This window comes from Ovis canadensis, chromosome 9 (assembly GCF_042477335.2).
Source record: "Ovis canadensis isolate MfBH-ARS-UI-01 breed Bighorn chromosome 9, ARS-UI_OviCan_v2, whole genome shotgun sequence".
Classification (NCBI taxonomy): Eukaryota; Metazoa; Chordata; class Mammalia; order Artiodactyla; family Bovidae; genus Ovis; species Ovis canadensis.
The window spans coordinates 33,185,016-33,212,370 of record NC_091253.1 but is presented as its reverse complement, the minus strand read 5'-3'; the positions used below and the strand labels follow the sequence as shown (position 1 = coordinate 33,212,370).

Genomic DNA, 27,355 nt, shown 5'->3' with positions numbered 1-27,355 from the left:
TTTTTTTCATTGCCTCTACCCCTCTCTGAAAGCACTGTTCCATGCTTAGTCATGTCTGATTCTTCTCAACCCCAGGGAGTGTAGCCCACCAGGCTCCTCTGTCCATGGGATTCTGCAGGCAAGAATACTAGAGTGGGCTGCCATTTCTTACTCCAGAGGATCTTCCCAACCCAGAGATCAAACTTGCATCTCTTGTGTTTCCTGCATTGGCAGGTGGGCTCTTTACCACTAGTGCTACCAGGAGGGCTTCCCTGGTGGCTCAGCTGGTAAAGAATCTGCCTGCAATGTGGGAGACCTGGGTTTGATCCCTGGATTGGGAAGATCCCCTGGGGAAGGGAAAGGCTACCCACTCCAGTGTTCTGGGCTGGAGAATTCCATGGACTATACAGTCTGACATGACTGAGCAGCTTTCACTTTCACCTCACTTTCACTTTTCAGTGCCACCAGGGAAGCCCCTAAACACTCTGAAAGCAGAGTATTATGCATTGGTTTATAGGAATATTATCCGTCAAAATTATCACATACCAGGCACATGACAAGCGCTCTATAAGCAGCAGCTCTTTATGCGGATCCCACTATATTGAGTCTCTGTTTACAGGTCTCTCTTTCCACAGTTCATTGTGAGCCTCTGAAGGTCAAGGACAAGGTCTTACTTATATTCACTTCCCAATAAACCGTGTACATAAGAGACGATGAAGAAATGTCTGTGACGGGAGAGAAACTCAGATCATGTCTTCGATCTAGAGCATCCAGAGACCAACGAAACCATCCTTGTTCTAAAAAAAATTAAACCTTTTTATTAGTGTATTTATTTTATATATAAAAGAAATACAAAAAAAGAAACACAAAGAAAATGCGTTCATGGCAACTCGGACTTGTCGGCGCCTTCGGCTGGGGCTCCCGGCTCTGGCCCGCTGGGTGTCAGCAAAGTCCGCCGGTTGTAGTGGCCCTTGATAATGCCTGTGTTGTTGTTCTCGTTCAGCAGCTGCTTCTGCCTCTGCCTGTTGAGGGACTGGACGAGGCCCAGGACCACCGCAGCCAGGGAGTACTGCCCGGGCAGTCTCCTGGGGGGTAGGATGAAGGGGTTGGGCTGGACTCTTCCCAGGAGAAAGTACGTTTTGATTTTCCCTTCCTGTTCACTGATGCCCTTCACATAGATCTCCCCTCGGTAGTCAAAGGCAAAGCCCTGGTCCTTCAGGATGAGGTAGGTCTCCTCCGGGACCTGGATCCTGCCGCTGACCCCCGTGCTGTCCATCCGACTCGCCAGGTTCACGGTTTTGCCCCAAATGTCGTACTGTGGTTTCTTAGCGCCGATGACGCCGGCTACCACTGAGCCATGGCTGATGCCTGTGAGGGAAGCAAAGGAGCAAGAGATGAGAGAAGAGGGAGGTCTCGGAGGGAGCTGCCTCCACCCGGGAGCATGTGTGTGCCTGTGTGTGCTCAGCCATGTCCGACCCTGCGACCCCATGGACTGTAGCCCACCAGGCTCCTCTGTCCATGGATTTCTCCAGGCAAGAATACTGGAGTGGGTTGCCATGCCCTCCTTCAGGGGATCTTCCTGATCCAGGATCAGACCCACATCTTCTGTGGCTCCTGATTGGCAGGCAGAGTCTTTACCACGGGGCCACCTATTTTCATCTCATCTTACTACTAGGAGGTAACGATATAAAACCCAGCTTATACAGAATAAAGCTGACACTCAGGGAGTTTTGTTTTCTAATTTTGGGCTACACCTCGAGGCATTTGGAACCTTAGTTCCCTGACAGGGGATTGAACCTGGGACCCCTGCAGGGGAAGTATGGAGTCTTATCCATTGGATCACCAGAGCAGGGCAGTCCCAGAGGATTAAAAAGACCTGCCCAAGTCATAGAGCTGGTTACAGCAGACCCAAGACACAAACCGAGGCACCCAATCCCATTGGGCACATAATTTTCCAAATTCCAAACTATGCCTCCAGTGTAAAGTACAGGTTGGCCTTAATCTCAGCAACATCTCCTGAAATTACAGAGCCTTTGCTCAGGATTATAGTTCTTTTTATTTCTGGTTCGATCATGTATTCAGTAATTTCAGAAAGGACATGTAGGGCCCTTGAAAGATGTGGAAACAAGCCCTGAACATCCCATCCATCGATCAAAACATAAAATATCACTGCTTTATTCCAGTGAACAAAGGGAGTCCTTAGATCTAACAAGTCAGGCATGGCTATTACCTGACCTTTTATACTTCAAAGCTACTAAAGCAGGACCAAGCAAGTAAAATGGCACACCAGCCAGAGGATATCTAAGACACGAGGACTGCAAGAACATTTGTTTTCAGATTGCACACTGGCCCCCAGAAGGTCACTGTTCTCAGTAAGGAAGTCCTGGAGCTGCTGCTGGAGGACCATCTGGGTGTGTGATTTGAGGCTAGTTGCTCCCCTTCTCTGGGCCTGAGTTTACCCATCTATACAATGTGAATGTGGACTGAGCAGGGGCTTTCAGGTTGGGCTTCCCAAGTGGCTCAGATGGTAAATCTGCCTGCAATGCAGATGACCCAGGTTTGATCCCTGGGTTGGGAAGATCATCTGGAGAAGGAAATGGCAACCCACTCCAGTATTCTTGCCTGGAGAATCCCATGGACAGAGGAGCCTGGTGGGCTACAGTCCATGGGGTCGCAAAGAGTTGGACATGACTGAGCAACTAACATGTTCACTTTTAGACTGCTTTAGGAGCACTCCGCACCCCCCGCTGCCCGCAGGCTCAGTAGAGATGCTGAAAAAACTAACAAGTTATACACATTGTAAATGACTATTATCACGTCACTGTGAGTATTGTGTTGTTTTGCACAAGGGTGTCCCAAAGCCCAAAGGATGCTGAGCTGTGTGGCTGAGTGAAGAACTCAAATGCTATCTGCCTGTCCCTGGCTCAATTCAGCATCTGACATCCTCAGGAACAGAATACTGGCTTTTGGCTCAAGGCAAATACCCAGAAGAACCACAGGGCAATGCATTGACCCCTAGCATCAGGTGAGACAGAGGGAAATGATTGACAGTCAGCTTTCTCTCTACCCAAGGCCTTGCAGGGTGGGATTCCAGATAAGCTGGAGGAGGGAGGAGCTGTGGTGTATCATATTCTTGGTATTTCTGCACACAGGCCACAATCCTTCCCCTGCTTCCAGCATCTTGAGCAAGAAGAAGCCCAGACAGGCCTGTCCTTGGCCAGGTCACACTGGCTCTGCTGTATTCTTGCGGGAAAAAGCGTCCCTGGCTTGATGCCCAGGGTACGGAAGGGCTCAATGGAGCGAGGCCAGCCAGCCTTCCAGCTGCTACTCACCAATCCGGAGCTCAAAATTGTTGAAGGAATGCTTGTTGATCTCCTGGATGCTTTCAGTCAGGGCGAGGGAGAAATCGGCCAGGGCGCACAAATGCCCCCACTTATCCTCGCATTGCTGCAGTGAACGTGAGAGAAGAAGTCATTGGACGGGGCAAACAGGATCATTTCTGCTGCAGGGGTCTGGTCTGCATCCTAACCTAACTCCACCTACACCCCCCTTCAAGGGAAGTACAGGTTGTGAGCCGCACAGTCATCAGTGTCCAGAATCACAGGGTGCCAGGAGATTTGCTCCAGAGAGCGTCATATGTGTGCCTCTCAGATTGCATTCCCTACCCTTACCCTTGTCTGTTCAGGCTGATGCTGCCCACAGGTGCGTGTGTGTGTGTGTGTGTGTGTGTGTGTGTACACTCCTATGTTCACATGTATGATGTTTCCCATCTAGGAGCCATGTCTCTTTCCTTTGAAGCACTCACCGGGTCTGTTTAAGGGATATTTCACATAGACATTTGCTTTCTGAGCCTCAGTTTCCTCATCTCTGGAGTGGGGATGAACAAGTTCATGGGAACTGAATGACAGTGTATATGTGAAAGGAATTCTGTGTCTCTCTAGAGCAGAGGTTGGCAGTCACTAAAGGGCCAGACAGCAAGTATTTTAGGTTTTGTGGGCCATGTGGTCTTTGTCATGACTATCCAACACTGCCATTTTGGCCAGAAAGGAGCCATAGACAAAATAGAAATGAATGTGTGTGGCTGTGTTCCAATAAAACTTAATCTGTGAAAACAGGTGGTGGGCTGGATTTGGCTTGGAGGATGTCTCTGGGGATCCCTGCAGTAGACGGATGTGTACACGTACCCAGTGACCATCAAGGGTTTCTTCTCAGGTAGTCTTGCAACACTTCTGGGATTTTATTTGGAAAGTGAGCAAAGAAGGATGAGAAGGGATGAGGACTCCTGTCCCTGGTAGTTCACATCCATATCCAGAAAGCATTTACTGAGGACCTACAAGAGGCAGGGCTTTGTGCCGGGAGCATGACTGTATCCCAGGTAAATTCATCCACTGACCTTGGGGGGTAGATGTTGGTTTTCCCACTTAGCACTAGTGCCTGGCACACAATCACCTCTCAAAAAAGTGAAACTATTAATACTGGAGCCCAGGAGCCACAACTACTGAGCCCACGTGCCCTAGAGCCCGAGCTCCACAACAAGAAAAGCCACCATAATGAGATGCCCCCACTCAATACAAGGAGAGAAAGCCTGCATGCTGCAACGAAGACCCAGTGCAGCCAAAAAATAAATACATAAAAAATGTTTTAAAGTCTGACTTTCAATTTTTAAAAACTGGAGCTATTATTATCATCACTTTTGGAGGAGGAAACAAAAGTAAGAGTAAGAAAACAGGCTGGGATTATGGGTTTAGCAACACCAGCAAATGCTCATAATTGGTATTTCTCGGTCCTGATTTTGCACATCAAGTGAACAGTGAGTTTCAGAGTGAAGCCTAAAGGCGTCTCAATCATAAAGAAGCATCGTTTCACCCAGTGGATCCTGCTTACATGGGGAACAAATACATCACACACTTGGAAGGTCCACTTATCAAAGTTTCTCCCTGCCAGTCACCAGGTCTCCTGGCGCTGACAGCCCACCACTCTCCCACCTTCAGCGACATGACCACAGTGAGGTCCCTGCCGGAGGGTGTGGTCGAGTCTAGAGCATTCCTTTACCTGCTTTTCAGGTGACAGGCCTGACACAGCCATGTAGGTACTACCAATGGTCTTAATCTTTTCAATGTCTTGAAACCGGTCTTCACCGAGCAGCTGAAACAGACCCAGACAACAGTGTCAGTCTTGGTACTTGTGCTTCCAGCAGCCTGGGGCTCCTGGAAACAGACCCCTGGCTCACGGTGAGGACCACCTTGGGCTGGGTTAGCATCCTTGAGGTAACCACTTTTTCTCTCAGAATCAAACATCCAGGCCATCAACATATGTTTATTGATTACATGCTAAGTGTTAGGTGCCCAGATGGCTGTGACCAGATACTCTAAGGACTAGATCAGTTTCTACGAGTCTCTGAAAGAAACAAATTTATCTTATTAAAGAAGAAAGGGCAAATATTCCAAAATCCATCAATACTTCCTTTTGGCTTTACTGTCAGCATGTATTTAAAATCTTAGCATTTCATGTCAGCACCCTGGTCTAAGGTGCCATTAGTCTATACCTGGTTTGTTGTTATTATTGTTTAGTCTCTAAGTCGTGTGCGACCCCAGGGACTATAGCCCATCAGGCTGCTCTGTCCATGGGATTCTCCAGGCAAGAATACTGGAGTGGGTTGCCATTTCCTTCTCCAGGGGATCTTCCTGACCCAGGGATCAAACCCGCGTCTCCTGCACTGCAGGTGGATTCTTTACCACTGAGCCACCAGGGAAACCCTTATACTTGGTTACTATATTGCAGTAACTTCACTTCTTGAGCTAAAGTTAAGCCACTATTCTGAGATCCTGCAAACTGTGCCCAGGGCAGAAAGTGGCTGGAGCAGGGTCTGTCCTCAGCCCAGTTTAATGTCTGACATTTATCCTCAGATGCCACTAAGTAGGTTTGGTCTCTTAGCAGCCCTTTGACTATTAATATTTTAGCTCGAAGATTTTGGCATGTTTTTGGTTGCCCACCTCCCTCTCTCTTCCTCCTTACAATTGCATTTCCCCATGTGGATGGACATGGGTGTCCTACGTCAAGCTAGGGGGTGGTGAGGAGGGGAAAAACCCCTCCTGCAAAGCCCATTAATGTAAATAAAGTGCAGCATGAATGTTCCCCCATTCTTGGAAACTGGAAGAAGAAAGTACCATCTGGGGTGTGTTTATATATTGCGGAGGTCTGTGAGCAAATGCTAACTGATGGTTTTATCTTTGGCAGTTTGAGCAGATGGAGAAATGGCCCGGTCTCTGTGATGTCAGGGCCTTGTAGTGCCGGCCTCCAGTCAGGTCCTGATTTTGCCATTTGCTGGTTGCGTGACACTGGGTTAAGTTCCTAGCCTCACTGAAGCTCACATTCCTGGTCCTCCAGGAGAAACAACTGTCTGTATCTCATGTGATAATGAAATTAGATGACACATTTCTGTGTCTATAACTTAGTCTGGAATTCTGTAAGTGCAGACATAGTTTACAATGAACAACACAATGCTAAGACAGCAGGGATGCTTATTCTCGATTGTAAATTTCTGAGGCTCCCGTTTACCTCATCGAAGTCAGCAATGATCTCATTCAGCAGGCGGAGGCATTCCACTCCTTGGTTGTTCATTTCGGTCTGAGAGTAAAAGTCTGCAAACCCCGGGATGGAGGCGAACATCACCCCAACTGCATCATAGGATTGAGAATACAGCTCCTGGACAGACAGACACACAGAAGGAACCAGAAACAGTCCTCAGAGGTGAAGTTCTGCGGTGGTGCCCCTGCAGCCATGCACAGGTGCCCAGAGAGGGCAGAGAACGGCGCTCTGGCACCATCTCACCTTAGCATCGTCACCAAGAAGGCTGAGACCATTGAAAACTCATGGTCTCAATTTCGCTGACTTGAGCTTAACTGAAGCCTAAAAACTGACATAAAATGAGTATAATGATACAATATGCCATGTAAATGGGCATGAATGACAAATGCTTACTATAAAACTGTTTTTTTAATGACTAAACATTCACAGTCTTCTTTTTTTTCTTTTTGGGTTGAATTTGTTTCCAAAACATTTTTAGTGTGTTATTCTAAGACCAATTGATAATTTTAAGTGGCAAAGCTACAGCTGATTCATGTTGACGTATGGCAAAAAGCTATCACAATATTGTAAAGTAATTACCTTCCAATTAAAATAAATTTTAAAAAAATAAATAATTTTTGCTTTCTATTGTAAAAATACATTGTACTAATAGCCTGAATGAGGATTAAAAAAAAAAAAAAAACTATGACGAGAAAAAGAGAAAATTGGTAAATCCATGGTCTCCAGCCTCAGCTGGGCCCAGATTTCTGCCTGCGCCTCACTTTGTCCTTGGTCAGCTTCCTTTTCTGCTATTCTCAGTGGCCCTTCTCAGCTCTACTCGCTCTCCTTACCTTCACTCTCCACTTGATTCTTCTCAGTAGATGGCCTTGTCTGATATGCTATTGAGAATACTGAGGCTCTCACTTTCCTTACTCATACAATCATCTCTTTCATCGTATTTTCATCTCTTCGGCTTCAACTCCAGACAATGCATCTTCCCTTCTCCTGCAGAATATCAGTGCTTCTTCCTCATCTCTGGATCCCCCTCTCACTTCTTCAGTCTCGTCCTCCTATAGTGATCTCTTCCTTTCTTCTTTCTTTCTCCTCTCCCCCTCCACTTTCTCTAAGTGCCTCCGATAAGAAAAACCACAAGGTGCTCTGGATGCTGAAGACACTTGTAACTAACCATCTCCACCCTAACTTCTCAAACTAGCTATCTCTGGTGCCTGTGTCCATTCGCATGAAATGAATCTAGGGAAGGTCAGATTGCCAGCTAAAATGAGGACATCACTACACCAATCTCTGTCCAAGGCTTGCTGGGCATCCCTGGGAACTGGTGTGATCACACCCAAGTTCATAGGTCTCTCGACTTCCCTGTGCTAGTTATACCACATCTATTTTCCTTGTGCCTGGCCCCTTCAAGGATTTTTTTTTTTGATTATCTACTATCTTCAGTGTTGGTGATTGTTGTTCTGGTTCTGACCTTGACCCCCTACAAGGTTCACAGTTTCCATAGTCACCTGGGCCATCGTGTTCACTCTCAACCTTTCACCAACATTCATGTGTGAGTCTCTAGAATCCCATTTGCAAGTCAGTTCTCTTTGGGCTTCAGGCTTCTCTGTCTCATGCTGGGTTGCCTTCACACTCCTCAAATTATAAGTGCTGCATCGGAGTGCATGTCCTCGCTACCTACACCTGCTCCTGTTTCTTCATTCGCTGACTCGGTTGGTAGCACCAGCATGGACAAGTCGTCAAAGTTAGAGACCCTCAGAGTCATCCTTGACCCTTGCTTCCCATCATATTCAGATCCAATACACTGCCAAGTCCAGGTGGGTTTCTTTTTGCCTCCAACATATTTTTTCTAATCCTCTCACTATTCCTTTCTATCAGGTCCTTGCTGTTTTCCTCCTTGACTATTCTTAAGATTTTTTTTAATACGGTCCAAGCTATACGGTTTTTGTTTGTTTGTTTGTTTTGCCTGCACTGCGCAGCATGTGGGACCTTAGTTCCCTGACCAGGGATCGAACCCACAACTTCTGCAATGGAAGGCAAAGTCTTAACCATTGGACCACTATGGAAGTCCCTTCCTTGACTATTAATATGAGAACCTCTTCCTGGGTTCAGAACTGGTCTTATCTCATTCAAAGGCATCTTCCATATGGCAACCAGAGTGATATTTCAAAGATACAATACTGACCATGCCCTTCCCATTCTTAAAACCCTCCAACTGCCCTCAGGACGAAGTTGAAACACAGGAGCATGACCTATATTCACATATTCCTGCCCTCGCTTCCGCCTATCTCTTCCGCTTCATGGCCTGCAATTTCCTGTGTTGGACCTTGTGTTCCAGAAACAGGGAAGCATCTGTATACTCCTGTATGCCCACGATAGCGGATGCAGTAGGCGCCTGGCCTGCATTCTCTCTTCCCAGGTTCTGCAGTCAGCTGGCCCTTAAGTTTCTTTGCATGGAGTTTTTCTCTGGCCACTAGAGGGCACTCTGCCCATGTGAGCTGCAGGCTAAAATCTCCAGGAAACTAATGCCCGCCCCCTCCACTCCGTCCCCCCGCAAGGAGCTGCTGTTAACAGATTCCAATGGACACCAGCATAGTCCTCCGCGCCCTCACCCTTTGGGCCGGAGAACGTTGAGGCGCGCTTTCTACGCCACTTGCCAGATTCTCCAGCGAGATTCAGCTCCAGCCACCCACAGAGCTAACCAGGCTGACAACGCCTCAAGACCGGGTTCCTGTCCTCTCCCTACATTCCTTCTTCCTCTCCTGTCTACCTGGGAGGGTTTCCTGGGACAACCTCCAAGCAAGATACTTGCACGCGAACCCTTGTCCCAAGGAATGTTTCTGGAAGAAGCCAAAGACACATCCTCTTCAATGCTTTCATTTTTACTGTCTGTCCCTTGATAGAATAGGTCCTTCCTTCCCTGCAGTGAGCCTCCCTAACCAGGCTAACTCTAGTTTTCTGCCTTCACTACCCACCTAGGTATCATATCTTCCTGCAAAACTTCCCGGACTCACCGATAGGGGTGGGAGGCTGACTTGGGCCGTGCGGGCACCTGGGCCCGCCGTGTGCATCGTCTTAATGTCCCTCTCTTCCTTTACCTGTGGACTCCGCAAGGGCAGGGACTCCACGCCATTCATCTCAACGTGTTCAAATCATCCAATTAGTAGTTTTTGGATGCCTGCAATGTCCTACATGCCCTATACAGGGTCTAAAGTGAAAGTGAAGTCGCTCAGTTGTGTCTGACTCTGTGTGACCCCATGGACTGTACCAGGCTCCTCTGTCCATGGAATTTTCCAGGCAAGAGTACTAGAGTGGACTGCCATTTCCTTCTCCAGGAGATCTTTCCAACCCAGGGATTGAACCCAGGTCCCTTAGCCTGTGTAGGAGACATTAAAGTTTTACAAAGCACTTTTGGATAGAATCCGATGCTTTAATCCTTGAGCTAATCCTGTGAGAAGTAGGTACAATTTTTATACCCACTATACAGATAAGGAAAATGAGACACGGATGACTTAAGACATTGGGATCATGCAGTTGGCAGCAGAAGAGCCAGGGTTAAAGACGTCCAGGGTCTTTCCCACTCAGCACACCTGGACTTGACTTCTCTGCCTTTTATGTCCTTGGTCTGAGAAAGAGGTTGTCCCTGATCCATGATCAGTTGACTTGAGCTTTAAGAGTGGGTACATCTGAATGGATGGTTTTGCTAACCTTCATTCAAAAGTGCAGAGGTGGCTGGTGACCAGCTGGATTGGGTTGGACTGGGGGGCAGTGCAGATTGTAGCCAAGTTGCATAGCCATGGTACACAGCTTTCTGAGGCTGGGTCATTCACCTTGGCCTTGAACAATGGAGCGATACCGTAGGAGAAGCCTGGCTGCTTTATGGGTCGGAGAACCTGCATAAGCAAACCTACAGAACCGCATCCTCTGAATGGCTGCGATTCGGAGAGAAAGAAAATCTCTGTTTGCTCAATTACCTGTTGTATTAGTTTGCTCAAGCTGCTGTAACAAAGTGCTGCAGCCCAAGGGGCTTAAACTACCGAAGTTTACCTTCTCACAGTGCTGGAGGCTAGAAGCTTAAGGTCAAGGTGTTGGCTGGGTTGGCTCCTTCTGAGGCTGCTCTCCATTGGCTTACAGGTGGCTTCTTCTCCCTGGGTCTTCACGTGAGGTCTGTTACATGTGTATCTGTGTCCTAATTTCCTCCTTTTATAAAGACACCAGGCACTTTAGATGAGAACCCTACCCTCTCCCTTTAAAGACCTCATCTCCAAACACAGTCACATTCTGTGATCCTAGCGGGTAGCAAGGGGGTTCTGCACTACTGGGCTGGCCAAGTGGAAGGACAGAACTTCTTTGTCTTGGGCACAAACAAGTCCCAGAGGAAATGAGACAGACTGCGGGATTCATGAGCCATTAGCACAGTAGTCCAACGACTCTGGCCTCCCCAGTCACATCCACTAGGGCGGGGAAGGTGGGATAGGTGGTGATGAGACCCCGCCTCCATAGCACTGCCCCAGAGGGTGGAAGGTGTCACAGGAAGCTCTTTCCTCAGTGGGCCAAGTTGGGAACACGTGAAGAGAGGAGACGATGAGCCTGCAGATGTAGTCCCGTGGTCTCGGCCAGGGAGATCAGGTCTCTGCTTCAGGTCCCTCGGGGGTAGAGGAGATGCTCAAGTCTGATCTGCTGCCGCCCTGGTCTTCCCGAGATGCTCTGTGTGGCGCCCTTGATCCTCTGCACTGCGGTCAGCAGTGGCTGTCTTCTCCTGGTGGCCTGGCTCCTGTCAAGGTGCCCTCTCCTAGCGCTACAACTCTCACTGGTCCCGGGAACTGCTTTATCTGTTGACCCTTCAGGCGTGGGATGGTACCAGTTCCCAAGACTATTGACCCTATGAGGCTTTACCCACTTCTTTGTTCCTGTGGCTTCAACTAGGGACACAACAGAAAAGAAAGGGCACATTCAAATTAAGACAATTCAAGGAGGGTAATTTACAAAGGGCTTCCCAGGTGAACAGTAAACAACTCGCCTACCAACGCACGAGATGTGGGTTCAACCCCTGGGTCAGGAAAATCTCCTGGAGGTGGGCATGGCAACCCACTCCAGTATTCTTGCCTGGAGAATCCCATGGACAGAGGAGCCTGGCGGGCTACAGTCCAGGGGGTTGCAAAGAGTTGAACATGACTTAGCGATTAAAGGACAACAATTTACAAAGGGCTTAACTAGGAAGATGAGGGTCAAGTACAAGTTTCCCCTAAGAAATCCCTCAGGAAAACAGGGCTCGTGGCAGTCGAGCTGTGGCAGTTGAGCTGCCGTCCTCCTGGCCTCAAAGGGATGAGAAGAGCCAGACACAAGGATGTTGATTTGACATCGGAGGCGGCCCAGCAGTGGCCTCGGGAGGAGCTGTCAGTTTCTGTGGGGGATGTAGGCAGCCTCAGATGGATCCCAAGGCAGGGAACCAAAGGAATAATAATATACTGACCTCATTCTCCTTCCCCTGCTCCTGGATCTCTGGCCCAGCGTCCCCAGTTGATAACCCTCATCTGGGTGTCAGAGGGCTTGCGAGGTCACTGCCGTGACCCAGGCAGGTTGCCCCCACCCTTTCCAAGCGAGCAGGGAGAAGGGGGTGGGGTGCTTGGAGGGGTTCACGGGAGAGCTCCAGACCCCTGCCCACACCTGTCCACACCTTTAGAGACATCCTGTCACCTGACTCGCTCCAATCGACCGCGCTGAGTGTGCCATCTGTTTCTTTCTATTTTGAGTTCTAAAAAGATAAAAACACTGAACGCTGCAGAGGGATTGATGAGTATAGAAAGGCCATTATTGTTTCATTGTCACCCTCCTCTGGCTGGATGTACAGGTTTGGGCTTTGCAGAGGATTCGAGCGCCTGCATGCTCCACCCTCTGCCCCCTACCCGGAAGCCAAGATGAAGATTTTGCCCAGGGAACCAAGTCTGGTTTTTCATTGGCCCAGGCCTGTCTGATCCTGTGTGTCTTATACTAAGTGAAGTCACCTCTCTGCAGGGGAGAAACAGTGTCTGATACCTCCTGGCCTTGTAAGTATCCTCAGGTCTCAGCTCAAATGCCATGTGCTCAGAGAGAACTTCCAGGACCCTCCAGTGTAAATGCCCTCTTTTCACACGTGGTTTTCTCTTACTGGGGGGTACCGAGGTGGCTCAGTGGTAAAGAATCTTCCTGCCAATTTAGGAGACACGGGTGTGATTTCTGGGGTGGGAGATCCCCTGGAGGAAGAAACAGCAGCCTACTCCAGTATTCTTGCCTGGACAATCCCATGGACAGAGGGGCCGGGCAGGCTATAGTCCAGGGGATCGCAAAGAGTCGGACATTACTTAGCGACTGAACAACAACAGCAACAACAGTTGTCTAATTCAGCTTCGTCCACCCTCATAGAACATTAACATTAATATATAACTGTGTTACATATTCATTCGTTTTAATGTCTGTTTTCCCAGAAAAACACGTGCCTCATATCAAGCAGGACTTCGTCTTCTTTGTTCTTCTTTGTTTGAACCCCAGGATCCAGAATAACATATGGCACATGGTTGACCCTCAAGAAATCCTTGGGGAATGAATGACGGAGTGAATAGGTGGGAGGTGGGGCTGGGAGTGGAAAAGAGTAACGATGACTCATATTTTCAGAATTAACAACAGCAAGCATCAGAGGGCTTGTAAAATGTGCCAGGCACTGCTTAAGCCCTTTATGCATAATAACTCATGTAAATGTTGTAACGTACAGTTGGGGGATACTGTTACTGTGGAGAGGCGGAAAATGAGCTCTAGAGAGGCTGGCCACTTGTTCACGGTCACAGAGTCGTGCGAGGAGCCAGGACTGAAGTTCAGGCATCAGATTTTCAAATATACCAAATGGCTCTTCTACGATGAGCCCTGCTTACAGCCGGCACTTCATGCGTTCTTCTTGCCCAATTTAATTCTCACAGCAGTTCAGCAAGGTTGGTATTATTTCCTCCTCAGCTGGATGACAGAATGGATTCAGAGAGGTTGCATAAGCTGCCCTGGGTCACACAGCTAGCTCAGGGCAGAGGCGGCATTTGTGTGGCACGGGCTGTCCAGCACCTGAGACAACTGCCCTTGTCACTGTCCTTTCAGAAGTTTCAACGGAGCCGGGATGAGCGAGCAGGTTTCCTGGGACTCAGCGAGCGCCTGCCTGACACTGCTGACCCGGCCCAGCTGGCCTGATCGGCAAGAGAGTCCCTGCCTGGCGTGCTGAGTGCTATTCTAAGCCGAAAGTCAAGCAGGATAGCAGAAGCTGCCAGGACCTCTGCGTGGCTGACACAGCCGGAACAGACTCGGACAGGATGTTCCCGAGGGCAAGGCTCTGTCAGCTGCCCTAGGCTTGGGTGGCTTGCGTCATTCCTTGCCACTGCTCCCCCGTCTCTGCCACTCAGGCCCTGAGAGCAAAGTGCAGGAGAAAAAGCACAGCATCGGGCTTGGAGGCTGTGCATAGCTGGGCTCGAATTCCCGCTCACCACACACTAGCTTTGTGACCTTGGGCAGATTCCTTTACTTCTCTGAGCCTCAGTTTCTTCATCAATGAAATGGGGAGAATCATTCTTACTGCCTTGTTGCCCATATCGGTGAGCACTGCCCTCGCCTCTGAAAGCTGGGACCCAAAGTCACGAATGTCCCCAAGCAGATATTCACAGGTTTGTATCATAGTCAGATTTGTAGCGAGAGAAGAAGCTAAAAATGCCTCTTATGGAAACAGAGCATGAAATTGGGAATTCTTGCAGGCTATAGCTGTCCTGCCTCTGTCTGTCACCCCTTCACATGTTACACCACTCTGCCTGTGTCTCCTGCACACACACACACATGCACAAGCACTCACACACACACACACACACACACAAATGCCAAGTTCTCCCACATATACGTTCATATTTCCAGACACACATCCCAATCTTTCCAGATATCTATGCAATATAAGTCACGCCACATAGACATCTTCTATAACCACCACACACACGTACACACTCCCTCATCTTGACAAACTCCTGGGGCACCACGGCAGCAGCACAGTAAGGGGTAACGTGGCACAGATGGAAGAAATTCGAGGGGCTGGAGCAGAGTCGTGGCTTTGCTAAAGTCAACAGAGGCACACCATGGACCTCTCTGAGCCCCAGTTTCTTCATCACGACAGTGGGGGTCACAGAACCCTCCTCTTCAGGTTGTGAATAGAATGAAAGATCATTTTCATCAATTGCCTGTCTCAGCACCTGGCACACAGTAGGTGTTCAGTAAATGATACGGCAGTATAACGTGAAGTCCTCCAGGCAAAGCGAAAACTTTCTCTGTTTAAGCCTAGCCAAGTGCAAACTGTTTAAATATTTATAAAACCACAAATGAACTTGACAAGACTTTCTATTGAGAATGTCTTATCCATGTGATGAAGGCTGAGCCTGACCTTTATTTTGCTCAGTGGGGGTTTGGCTAGAATAATTGCTGATGACCTGGGGTCTGGGCATCTCTGGTTGGTTTCCTTCCTTTCAGTATGAAGTCAGCCAGTGCATTCTTGTTCTTCCCCACTGGTTCCAAATAACTCCTTGTTTTGGTGTCTTGATTGACAGGTGGCTTTCCTTTCATTTCTTTGTGGGTCTTCCCTCCAAGGGCTCCAGCGTTCCATCTGCTTCTTCCGGTGGTCGCGGTTGATGCTCAGCGACATTTCGCTTTCTTGGCTTCCTCAAGAAGCTCTTGCAACAAAGTCCCTGACCTTAGGGAGCTCTAAGGAAACCAGGCTTGAACCCAATTCCAGAGAACTCCATCTGTTGAGGGTGTTTGGTGCCTTAATCTGCATCCAACAGACTCTCAAGGGCGTGAGTTCTTCAAGGGCTGATTATTCAAGCAGCAGATGACTCATGCTCTTGGTTTCTCTCCCACTGGCCTTTTGCAGAGGCTCAGATGGGAAATGGACCCTGTAGGTCTCTCCTAAATTCTATCCTAAGGCAGGGGTCACAACCCCAAATGTTTTCAGAGGTCCAGCAGGTAACGTAAGTGTCAGAGTAGAGATGAATAAATTGGAGAGTCCATTCCATGTCTAAAGGCATCGAATCTACCAATTAAAACCAAAAAGCAAAACAACCAACTGACCACTGTCCCAGCCCACTGGCTTGCTGGTCAGATTTGTCTCAGGATCAGCCAGTCTGTGATCTTTGCTCTATGAGTTTTTCATCCCCTATTTGACTTAGTTTGAAACTCTCTAGTGGAAGGGTTGTCTTGGTCTGGTCTCCCCGACAACTGACCTTGCCTTTGTAGTGTCCTTCCTTGGCAAGGCCTTTCTTCTCGCCACTTAAAAAGTTTCAGCAAAGGAACTCACCATTCTAGTTTGTCCATAAACCTTTAGTGAGCAAGACCACAGGGTGAAGGCACCAGGGCCCAAGGATTGGTGGTGACTAAGACTGACGTTGTCCCTGCTCTTGTGGGTCTCACAGCCTGATGGCCCCATCACCATAGGGTTCCACATAGTGCTGAATACAGAGATATCCCCTGAGGGTGTCCACGGCCCTGGGTCTGCCCTCTGGAGTCTCACAGAGCAAGGTCAGTCCCTCTCGTGCGATAACCCTTCAGGTCTTCAAAGGCATCTTTTATTTCCCTCTTGAGTTACTTTTTTCTAGGTGGTGAGAGGGTGAACCAAATGGCTTGATTTTTGTGTTGTTTTTTTTTTTTTCCTCTCCATTTCTTACCTTTCACATCCACTCCATTATCGAGTCCTGTTGACTCCAGTCTGTAAAGGTACCTGGGATTCATCCACTTCTATCTCACTGTGACATCTTAGGCCTCCCCATCAGACCCTTTCCTGATGACCTAACTAGTTTCTGGCTTTGTGACTCTCTTATCCACACTCTGTTGTTCCATGTCCAGTTCTAACTGTTGCTTCCTGACCTGCATATAGGTGTCTCAAGAGGCAGGTCAGGTGGTCTGGTATTCCCGTCTCTTTCAGAATTTTCCAGTTTATTGTGATCCACACAGTCAAAGGCTTTGGCATAGTCAATAAAGCAGAAATAGATGATTTTCTGGAACTCTCTTCCTTTTTCCATGATCCAGTGGATGTTGGCAAGTCTTTCCTCTGGTTCCTTTGCCTTTTCTAAAACCAGCTTGAACATCTGGAAGTTCATGGTTCATGTATTGCTAAAGCCTGGCTTGGAGAATTTTGAGCATTACTTTACTAGCATGTGAGATGAATGCAATTGTGCAGTAGTTTGAGCATTCTTTGGCATTGCCTTTCTTTGGAACTGGAATGAAAACTGACCTTTTCCAGTCCTGTGGCCACTGCTGAGTTTTCCAAATTTGCTGGCATATTGAGTGCAGCACTTTCACAGCATCATCTTTCAGGATTTGAAATAGTTCAACTGGAATTCCATCACCTCCACTAGCTTTGTTCATAGTGATGCTTTCTAAGGCCCACTTGGCTTCATATTCCGGGATGTCTGGCTCTAGGTGAGTGATCACACCATCATGATTATCTGGATCATGAAGATCTTTTTTTTGTACAGTTCTTCTGTATATTCTTGCCACCTCTTCTTAGTATCTTCTGCTTCTGTTAGGTCCATACCATTTCTGTCCTTTATCGAGCCCATCTTTGCATGGAATGTTCCCTTGGTGTCTCTAATTTTCTTGAAGAGATCTCTAGTCTTTCGCATTCTGTTGTTTTCCTCTATTTCTTTGCATTGATTACTGAGGAAGGCTTTCTTATCTCTCCTTGCTATTCTTTGGAACTCTGCATTCAGATGCTTATATCTTTCCTTTTCTCCTTTGCTTTCTCCAAAATCACTGCAGATGGTGATTGCAGCCATGAAATTAAAAGACTCTTACTCCTTGGAAGGAAAGTTACGACCAATCTAGATAACATATTAAAAAGCAGAGACATACTTTGCCAACAAAGGTCTGTCTAGTCAAGGCTATGGTTTTTCCAGTGGTCATGTAGGGATGTGAAAGTTGGACTGTGAAGAAAGCTGAGTGCCTAAGAATTGATGCCTTTGAACTGTGGTGTTGGAGAAGACTCTTGAGAGTCCCTTGGACTGCAAGGAGATCCAACCAGTCCATTCTAAAGGAGATCAGTCCTGGGTGTTCTTTGGAAGGACTGATGCTAAAGCTGAAACTCCAGTACTTTGGCCACCTCATGCAAAGAGCTGACTCATTGGAAAAGACTCTGATGCTGGGAGGGATTAGGGCAGGAAGAGAAGGGGACAACAGAGGGTGAGATGGCTGGATGGCATCACTGACTCGATGGACATGAGTTTGGGTGAACGCCGGGAGTTGGTGATAGACAGGGAGGCCTGGTGTGCTGCAATTCATGGGGTCACAAAGAGTTGGACACGACTGAGCGACTGAAATGAACTGAACTGAACTATCCACACTCTATTAGCATTTGGTCAGATCAGGTAACACTTTCCAAAGAAGGCTCACACAGCACTCAAAAGGGTGCCCTGAACCCTACCATACTCCATGAGACCCAACTACTAGGCCCTGGCCCCAGACCTTCTCACATCACTCATCACTCTTCATCCTTGGAATGGGAAGTGTTCCAGATTCATGTCCCCCGCACAACCCGGGCTTCCCATGTGGCTCAACTGGTAGAGAATCTGCCTGCAGTGTGGTTCGATCCATGGGTTGGGAAGATCCCCTGGAGAAGGGAAAGGCTACCCACTTCAGTATTCTGGCCTGGAGAATTCCATGGACTGTATAGTCCATGGGGTTGCAAAGAGTCAGACATGACTGAGCGACTTTCATTTTCCCTTTCTTTCTTTCCACAACCTCAGAATGAGCCCTTATTTGGAAACGAGGTCTTTGCAAATGTGATTAAGCTAAGATGAGGTCATACTGGAGAGAGAGAGTCCTAAATCTAAGGACTGGTGTCCTCATATGAAAAGAGGACACAGGCCCTTATAAGGAGGGGGAAGGTCATGTGACTAAGGCAGAGACTAGACTGATGTGGCCACAAGCTAAGGAGTGCTTGAGGCCACCAGAAGCTGGAAGAGGAGGAAGAATTCTTCCTAGAGACTTCAGAGAGGGCATGGTCATGTTACTGCTCTGATTTCAGATTTCTGGCTGCCAGGACTGTGAGAGAAGGCATTTCTGTTGCTTTAAGTCATGCAGTATTTATTATAACAGCCTTGGGGGACTGAGACAGTCCTCTAGCCCGACCTTCCTGTTCCACGGGCACCTCAAGCTCATCCTCACCTTGTCTCTGCTTGTGCTGTTCTCTCTCTCCTGAATTGCCCTGCCTCCTCCCCACTCTCTTAGGATGACTTGGTCCTTCCCATCACTCTGTTGCAGGCCAGGTGTGGGCATCTCCCCTGATCACACCTGCCCTTGCCAGCAGCTACTAGCAGGTAACCTTTGCTCACCCATCGGAGCAGCGCCGTCACAGTGTGCTTCTGTACTGGGCTGTTATCTCTCTGCCCCCATTTGAATATAAGCTACATGATGGCAAGCCCTTGTCGAGGTAATCCCCCAGAAGCGTCCCAGGGCCTTTTAGATGTTTATTGCACAGTCTGTGCCTGAGAAATATTTTTTGAGTGTTTGTTGTGACTCGGACAACAGGAAGGTTTAGTTTGCTTTGCTCAGACAAGGCTGTCCTTTTGCAGGCAAAGGCTAAGGCTTACTTCACTTGCTGTAGTGTTCAGGCTTCATCCGTGTGGCAGCATGTGTCAGAATTTACTTCCTTCCGAAGACTGAACAACATTCCTCTATATGTATTCACACAACATTCCGCTGTACATACAGACCCCGTTTCCCTTGTCCATTTATCTTTTGATGGAGTCTTGTGTGATCCCAACATTCCGCTATTATAAATAATGTTGCTATGAATGTGACTGTGCAGCTGTCTTCTTGTGACTCTAGTTTGCATCCTGTTGGTTACTTAACCCCTAAGTGGAATTGTTGGATTTCTCTATATATATATGCACACCTATGTAAAACTTTAAAATCCCAACTCAGTCTTGCACTAGCGAACTTATTACATGCATCTTACAGACGAGGTACCAGAAGCTGGGGAGGCCACATGCGTGTTTCAGAGTACTGGGGAGTGGGCCTGGTCTCCAGATGAGGACAGCAGGACCCTCCGAGCGCTTGGGGTCAGTGTGTCCTACCGCAGCCCTCCCGCGGCTGCCCGTCCTCGGGAGCCGGACAAGCCTGGGCTCACCTCATTGTCCCGGTCCTTCTCCAGGAAGTGGCGGGCCACGTGGCTGGGCAGGATGTTCCTCAGCATGTTCTCATTGTGCTCCCTCAGCTCCTTCATCTCGTTGATCTCCTCTTTGGCCTGGACTCGCCACAGGAAGTCCAGGCGGGCCGTGTACTCCAGCTGCGGTTCAGGGGACAGAAGGGAAGGAACGGGTTCAGACACACGTTTGTGGGAGGTGGACAGGGTTTCTCCGGAGCCCTCCACAGGTGAAACAGAGCCCAAGCTGAACATTTTGGGAGGCCTTTTGCCTGACACCAAGAGATCAGAAGATAAGTAGATTTTATAGGGCTGTGTACCTCCCCTTCCTAGCACTGGGGCACCTAGGATTTTGCCATTGATTCTTTCCTCCACTGTGCTTTGCAGGTGCTGTGAGGTCAAGGTTCTTCCCCCAATTCAATATCACATCCTTACCGTATAGCAACGTTCCTGGCACAGGGCTGGTGTTCCATTAATATTTCTTGACCCAACAAATAAATTACAGTAGTAAAACCAGCTAACACGTAGGCTGTGCTCATTAGATGGTGCCAGGAACTTTTCTAGGGAATATACATATATTAATGCCTTTAATCTGTACAACAAGGATGTCCTAGTGGCTCAGTGGTAAAGAATCCACCTGCAGTGCTGGAGACGTGGGTTCAATCCCTGGGTCAGGAATTATTTAGGAAGTTGTAAGTAGAACATATGAGTCACAGTAGGTATTTAATACCTATTAGTTCCCTCTTCTCCTAAAATCCTGTTTGATTTTTAATTTTTAAAAATTGTTACTCTTTCTTAAAAACTTTATCTTTTGTATTGTGGTATAGCTGATTAACAATGTTTTGATAGTTTCAGGTGAACAGCAAAGGGACTCTGCCATACATATACATGTATCCACCCTTTGCCAACTTCTCTCCCATCTTAGCATTTCTTTTCATTGGAAAGAGGACAGTTTCCTTTTCTAAAAAATCTCAGAAATCATATTTATGAGGGCTTTTAGTAACGTCATTATTTCAAAGTCTTTAACTGTTGAAATGAACAATATGTTGCACCATTAAACACATGGTTAGACGCCCTGAATTCAAGGGCTTAAAAAAATTCAGCTATTTTTTTTCTTTGTCTTATGTGCAAGTCTCAGTGGATGACAAAAATATGAAAAGGCAGAGGTGCAAGGTTATTCTTTCAGCAGAATTTCTAATAGCAAAAGCTGGAAACAATCCAAGTGCTCATTTTGGTTGAATAAACTTACATACAGCTATAAAAAGAAACGAAGAACATTTCTCTATATGTACTTTGATGGGTTGGTATCTAAGGCGGAGAAATACATGCACAGTTTGCCATGATCAATCTAAGGAAAGGGAATATCTATATATTTCTCTCTCCACATATATATATATTTCTTTATTTATTAAAAATCGAAGTACAAAAATATAAAAAATCATTACAATGAGACGAGGAAGGTGGGGTGAAGGAACAGGGATACATTTAAACTTTAAAAATTATATCTTGTTTTATAATCCTGACTTTTGAATCATGGAAATATTTTACTTAATTATGAAACTGGATGGAATTTTTAAAAGCTCAAACAAACAAGCAAACCTACAGGTATAACCACACAGAGAGGAATTATTCCAAATATCTTTTAACACAATAATTTGCAGACACGTTCATAGAGAGAAATATTCTAAGGCTAAAAAGAGCTTAACAAGAATCTTCAAAGTGTTTACAACAATCACCTGGTAGGTGGTGGTATCTGTGGTATTATTGTTAGATTATTGTGGTTTTGGAAAAGACTCTTGAGAGTCCCTTGGACAGCAAGGAGATCAAACCAGTCAAGTACTAAAGGAAATTCCTGAATATTCATTGGAAGGACTGATGCTGAAGCTGAAGCTCCAATACTTTGGCCACCTGATGCAAAGAACTGAGTCATCAGAAAAGACCCTGATGCTGAGAAAAATTGAAGGCAGGAGAAGAAGGGAACAAAAGAGGATAAGATGGCTGGATGGCATCACCAACTCGATGGACATGAGTTTGAGCAAGCTCAGGGTTGGTGATGGACAGGGAAGCCTGGTGTGCTGCAGTCCATGGGGTAGCAAAGAGTTGGACATGATAGCAACTGAACTGAATTGATTGTATCTGAGGGGCTTCCTTGGTGGCTCAGACAGTAAGGAATCTGCTTGCAATGTGGGAGACCTGGGTTCAGTCTCTGGGTTGGGAAGATTCCCTGGAGAAGGGACTGACTACCCACAGTATTCTTGCCTGGAGAATTCCGTGGACAGAGGAATCTGGTGGGCCACAGTCCATGGGGTCACAAAGAGTTGGACATGACTGAGCGACTAATACTTTCACTTGCATTGTATCTGAGTTGCAAGATACAGTGAATAATCCTTTTCAGCTTTTTGTGTTCTGATTTCCCTTCCCAAACCATTTGGGAACTGGCTACATGAAAACAGTACCAAGGGTTTGTGTGCCCTCAAAATTCATATTTTGAAATCTTAACCCTCAAAGTGATGGTATTCAGAGGTGGGGCCTTTGGGAGGTGTTTAGGTCATGAGGTTTGAACTTTCATGAATGAGATCAAGGTCTATAAAAGAGATCCCAGAGATGTCCCTGTGCCTCCTGCCATGTGAGGGTGTAGTGAGAAGCCTATGAACCAGGACGTGGGCCCTCCTCACCAGACACTGAATCTGCCAGCACCTTGGCCTTGGACTTCCTATCCTCCACTGGGAGAAATAAATTTCTGAGTTTATAAAAGAAAAAAGAAAAGAGTACCAAAGGAACTAACAAACATTGTTTAAATGTTTTGTGCCAGGCTCTTAACACAGAATGATAATTAACACAGGCTGAGTCCTTGTCTTGAACTGGGCACTGTACTTAGCATTTCAAACATACTGAAAGTCTTCTAATTACACCATGGCTCAACAAAGCAGGTACTTTTTTATGCCCATTTTATAATTGAGGAAACAGAGGCACAGGAAGGTAAAGTCCGGTGCCCAAGGTTTCACAAATAGAGGCTGGGCTTTGAACTCAGGGCATTTGGACTCCAAGCTGTGTCTTTTAACCCCTGCACTCTACGAACATGACTTCATTCAGCGGTTCTCCAACCCTTGATAGATAACTATTAGACTTTTCCTTTTGCAGGTAAAGAAATGGCAGGTTTGGGAGGTTGAGCATCTCAAGGTCATCTATTCTTCCAAGAGCCTCAGTTCAGTTCAGTTCAGTAGCTCAGTCGTGTCCAACTCTTTGCGACCCCATGAATCACAGCACGCCAGGTCTCCCTGTCCATCACCAACTCCCGGAGTTCACTCAAACTCATGTCCATCGAGTCGGTGATGCCATCCAGCCATCTCATCCTCTGTCGTCCCCTTTTCCTCCTGCCCCCAAATCCCTCCTACCATCAGAGTCTTTTCCAATGAGTCAACTCTTCACATGAGGTGGGCTAAGTACTGGAGTTTCAGCTTTAGCATCATTCTTTCCAAAGAACACCCAGGGCTGATCTCCTTTAGAAGGGACTGGTTGGATCTCCTTGTAGCCCAAGGGACTCTCAAGAGTCTTCTCCAGCACCACAGTTCAAAAACATCAATTCTTTGGCACTCAGCTTTCTTCACAGTCCAACTCTCACATCCATACATGACCACTGGAAAAACCATAGCCTTGACTAGACGGACCTTTGTTGGGATGCAAATTTAATAATTTGGTCCCAAGGCTTGGGTCTTTCTAAGCTGCACAATCCTAGTGCCTATCTTTATCAGACCCGGAAGTAAGCAACTAGAGACCTGACCTCATTAATCTCTATCTCTGTGAACCGGTGTGATGTCCTTTGCTCTGAAGGGAGATCTGAGGCCAAGCCCAAACCTCAGGGCTGCAATGAATCAGGCACGAGGTGGGAGGCACCTGGCTGTCTGCTCTCTTCTGTCCAACATTCAGGATGTTCACCTGCCTCAGAGGAGGAGGAAGTGTTTGGCGTATTGCTTTCACATATGTGCAGGATGAGAGTTCCCAATTATTCGCTTACATAACCACCTCCGTCACTCTGGAGATGTACAATTACACATGCTCCCACTGGGATGCTGCTGTGTACCAGGCATCAGTGGGGATTATTCAGGCTTTAATAAAAATAGAGGGCCTCTGAGTCACCAGGGAACACAGTGGGAGCAGGTAGCAGACCCAGGAGTGGACGGCCTTGATCCGGATGAACAGGACTCTGATGGGCGTCATGAAATGATGCTTGAGGTGATGCAGTTCTGCAGAAAGGTATCCTCTAACAGACAGGCAGCACCACGTGGTGGAGAGGGCGTGGACCAAGAAGTTGGAGCATCTGCATCCCTGTTTCTGTTTGGTTCTCCTTTGTGACTTTGTGACCTCAAGTGACTTGAGTCTCTGCTGCTGCCTTGTGACCAGATGGATAATAACACTTTCTCTGTTTGTCTCAGACTCTTGCTTCCAAAGTAAAAATTAATAGCTCACGATGTTTGAGCACTTACTCCAAGTGCAAATCACTGGGAGAGGTGCATTATAATTATATTCTCATATAATACTACAAAAAACCTGCAAAAACCAATACTACAAATACTACAATATTACAGTTTTTTCAATACTACAAAAAAACAGAAACTGTTACTATCATACCCACTTTATAGGTGAGGAAACGGAGATACAGAAAGTTAGATAAATGACTGAATGTCACTTATCTATTGAATGGCAGAGTTGGGATTTGAATAATATCTACCCCACTCCAAAGGGTACATCTGTAACTGCTACAGTTATGGGACGCAGCTATGTCATTTTAAAACCTTTTGAGGGACTTCCTTGGTGGTCCATGGGTTAAGACTGCTTTCCAATGCAAGGGGTGCGGGTTTAATCCCTGGTCGGGGAACTAAGATCCCACATGACTTGCAGCCAAAAAAACCAAAGCATGAAACAGAAACAGTATTGTAGCAAATTCAATAAAGACTTTACAAATTGTCCACATTAAAAAAAAATCTCTTAAAAAACCTTTTGAAGGTTAAAAATAAAAAAGAAAATAATCAGATATCACTTAAGTACTCAGGCCCTCATTATTCACTTACTTGCTCTTACTTTATTCATATTCTTCATGAGATAAGGTTAGCTGCTTTTGCAGGACAAATGGAGAATAGAATAAACTGAATCAGATTTCAGAAGAGCTTTGAGGAGGCACTAAGAGGCACAGAGTAATCCTTAAGGCGACAGGGAAGATAGAAACAGCTTTCCTATTCTAAAATGAGGACCTCCCCCCTCCAATTCTGAACTTCCTCTTAGCCATTTCTGAGAATTTCTCACTTGTCAGTTTAAAACCCACGTGATGGAGTATACCTACACTTTTCTGTAGGATTGCCTTGTCTGATTCTGTTTTCACAGCCCTCAAATGGCTTGTTATTTGCATGTCAGATGAAGAATTTCTCCCCTGTAACTAGAAGCCATTAGGACTTGGAGGACATGATCCCAGCTCTCAGGGAAAACCAGAAAGACCTAAGTAGGGGGATACTGCCAGCGGCCAGACTTTGACCTTTGGCTTAGTGTTCCAGCTGAAACTGAAAAGCAAGGTAAGGTCATATTGCAGGACTGAATGCCCTTGGTGTTGTGAAGACGCACAGACAGTGCTTTTTGTTTTTCCCCTGATCGCGAAAGTGGAAAGGTGGGCTCTGGAGACAGATTTGGGGTTGAATTCTAGTTCTCTCACTTTCCAGCTCAGTAGCCTGACTTCCTTCATCTGTAAAACAGGATCCGTTGTAATGACCATTCAGGTTGTTGAGATGATTCGATAATACAGGTGAAGTGCCAGACACATAGTAGGAGGCTATCCATGTTAACTCTTGCCTTCTTTTCTTCGATTGCCAAGTTTAGTTTTATTGATTTTGTCCCCCTGAGTACATTTTACTATCAGGCTTCCCAGGTGGTTCAGTGGTGAAGAATATACCTGCCCAGCAGGGGACACAGTTTCGATTGTTGGGTTGGGAAGATCCCCTGGCAACCTACTCCAGTCTTCTTGCCTGGGAAATCCATGGACAGAGGAGCCTGGTGGGCTACAGTCCATGGGGTCACAAAAGAATCAGACGTGACTTAGTGACTAAACAACATGTTGCCAACCCGCTTTATTACAAATAACTTTTTGTATGTATCTCTAGCTTCCTGGGGCTTTTGGCTGTTTCATGCCTGGTTTCTCAGGATTCATTACCTCCCTGTCTTCATGGTGACTTCTCAGTGGTATGTTTCTATTTCTGCTCTGGCTGATAGTCTTCTTGGTTTTTCCCTTTCCTGGTTACTTTTCTTTTTTTGAAGTACACACACACAGAGACGGACTGGGATCCAGAGCACAGCAGTGAAGCAGACGGCCTTGCTCTAGCAGAAAGTGACGAGTGTTGCTGCATTCACGGTCCACGTCCGCATGGAGAAATCCTACCAGTTGTGGAGGACAGGTGACATCTCTTGGGTGAGGCCTGGTGTGATGCTCCATGCAGAAGCATTTCCTGCTTCTCTGACTCTTGAGGTCCTTGGACAAGGCTGGTCCATTCAGAGCACATCCCACACTGCATTACTTAGTGCCCACGCTCCTCCAGGAGACAGGAAGCCTTGGGGCTAGGGACGCGGTTTTGTACGAGGCTATCCACGGTGCCCACCCCAGATCCTGGCAGACGGGGAAGTGGCATCAATACTACAGGCACTTTACACACTCAGGACAAATCAGTGATGAAGTGCCTCCTCTATCTCTGAAAGACAGTGCTCAAAATGCTACGTACAATCATCTCAAATGATTCTTCAAAACAGCCCTAGTCAGGAATTACTGTCTTATTTTAAAGAGGAGGAAACAGAGAGTCAGAGAGAAGGCCACAAACTTCTTGGAGGCAGGGCGGGATTGGAACCTTGGTTAAGATGGTCCTCAAGCTGGACTGGGAGTTTGGAATAGACATGTACCTGTGTGTGTGCATGCTAAGTTGTTTCAGTTGTATCCTACTCTCTGTGACCCTATGGACTGTAGTTTTCCAGGCTCCTCTGTCCATAGGATTCTCCAGGCAAGAAGTCCTTGGAGTCCGTTGCCGTGCTTTCCTCCAGAGGATCTTCCCCACCCAGGAATCGAACCCACATCTCTCATGTCTCCTGCATTGGCAGGTGGGTTCTTTACCACTAGCACCACCCAGTTGGCATGTACACATACCTATATTTAAAATAGATAGCCAACAAGGAGGAAGGAAACAGCAACCCACTCCAGTATCCTTGCCTGGAAAAGTCCATGGACAGAGGAGCCTGGCGGGCTATACAGTCCATGGAATTGCAAAAGGGTCAGACATGACTTAGCAAACAAACAACAATTGTATAGCACAGGAACTTTGCTCCACACTCTGTGCTGTTGTGAGTGTGTGTTAGTCGCCCAGCCATGTCTGACTCTTTGAGATCCCATGGACTGTAGCCCACCAGGCTCCTCTGTCCATGGGATTCTCCAGGCAAGAATACTGGACTGGGTTGCCATTTCCTTCTCCAGAGGATCTTTCCAACCCAGAGACTGAACCTGTGTCACCTGAGTTGCAGGCAGATTCTTTACTATCTGAACTCAATATTCTGTAATAACCTAAATGGGAAAAGATTTTGAAAAAG

General features: G+C 47.0%; 1 protein-coding gene across 4 annotated transcripts in view; it reads right to left on the bottom strand.

Annotated features, from left to right (window-relative positions):
• Positions 1-771: 771 nt before the first annotated feature.
• Positions 772-27,355, bottom strand: part of ADCY8 (adenylate cyclase 8) — a 233,412-nt gene continuing 206,828 nt past the window's right edge. For all 4 annotated transcript variants that reach the window (XM_069600951.1, XM_069600950.1, XM_069600952.1 and 1 more), the window contains 5 exons: positions 19,730-19,888; positions 6,538-6,684; positions 5,032-5,124; positions 3,312-3,426; positions 772-1,347 (listed from right to left, as the gene is read on the bottom strand). In XM_069600951.1, coding sequence (XP_069457052.1) covers positions 860-1,347; positions 3,312-3,426; positions 5,032-5,124; positions 6,538-6,684; positions 19,730-19,888 — 1,002 coding nt within the window. In that variant the 3' untranslated portion in view covers positions 772-859. The remainder of the gene's footprint in view (positions 1,348-3,311; positions 3,427-5,031; positions 5,125-6,537; positions 6,685-19,729; positions 19,889-27,355) is intronic.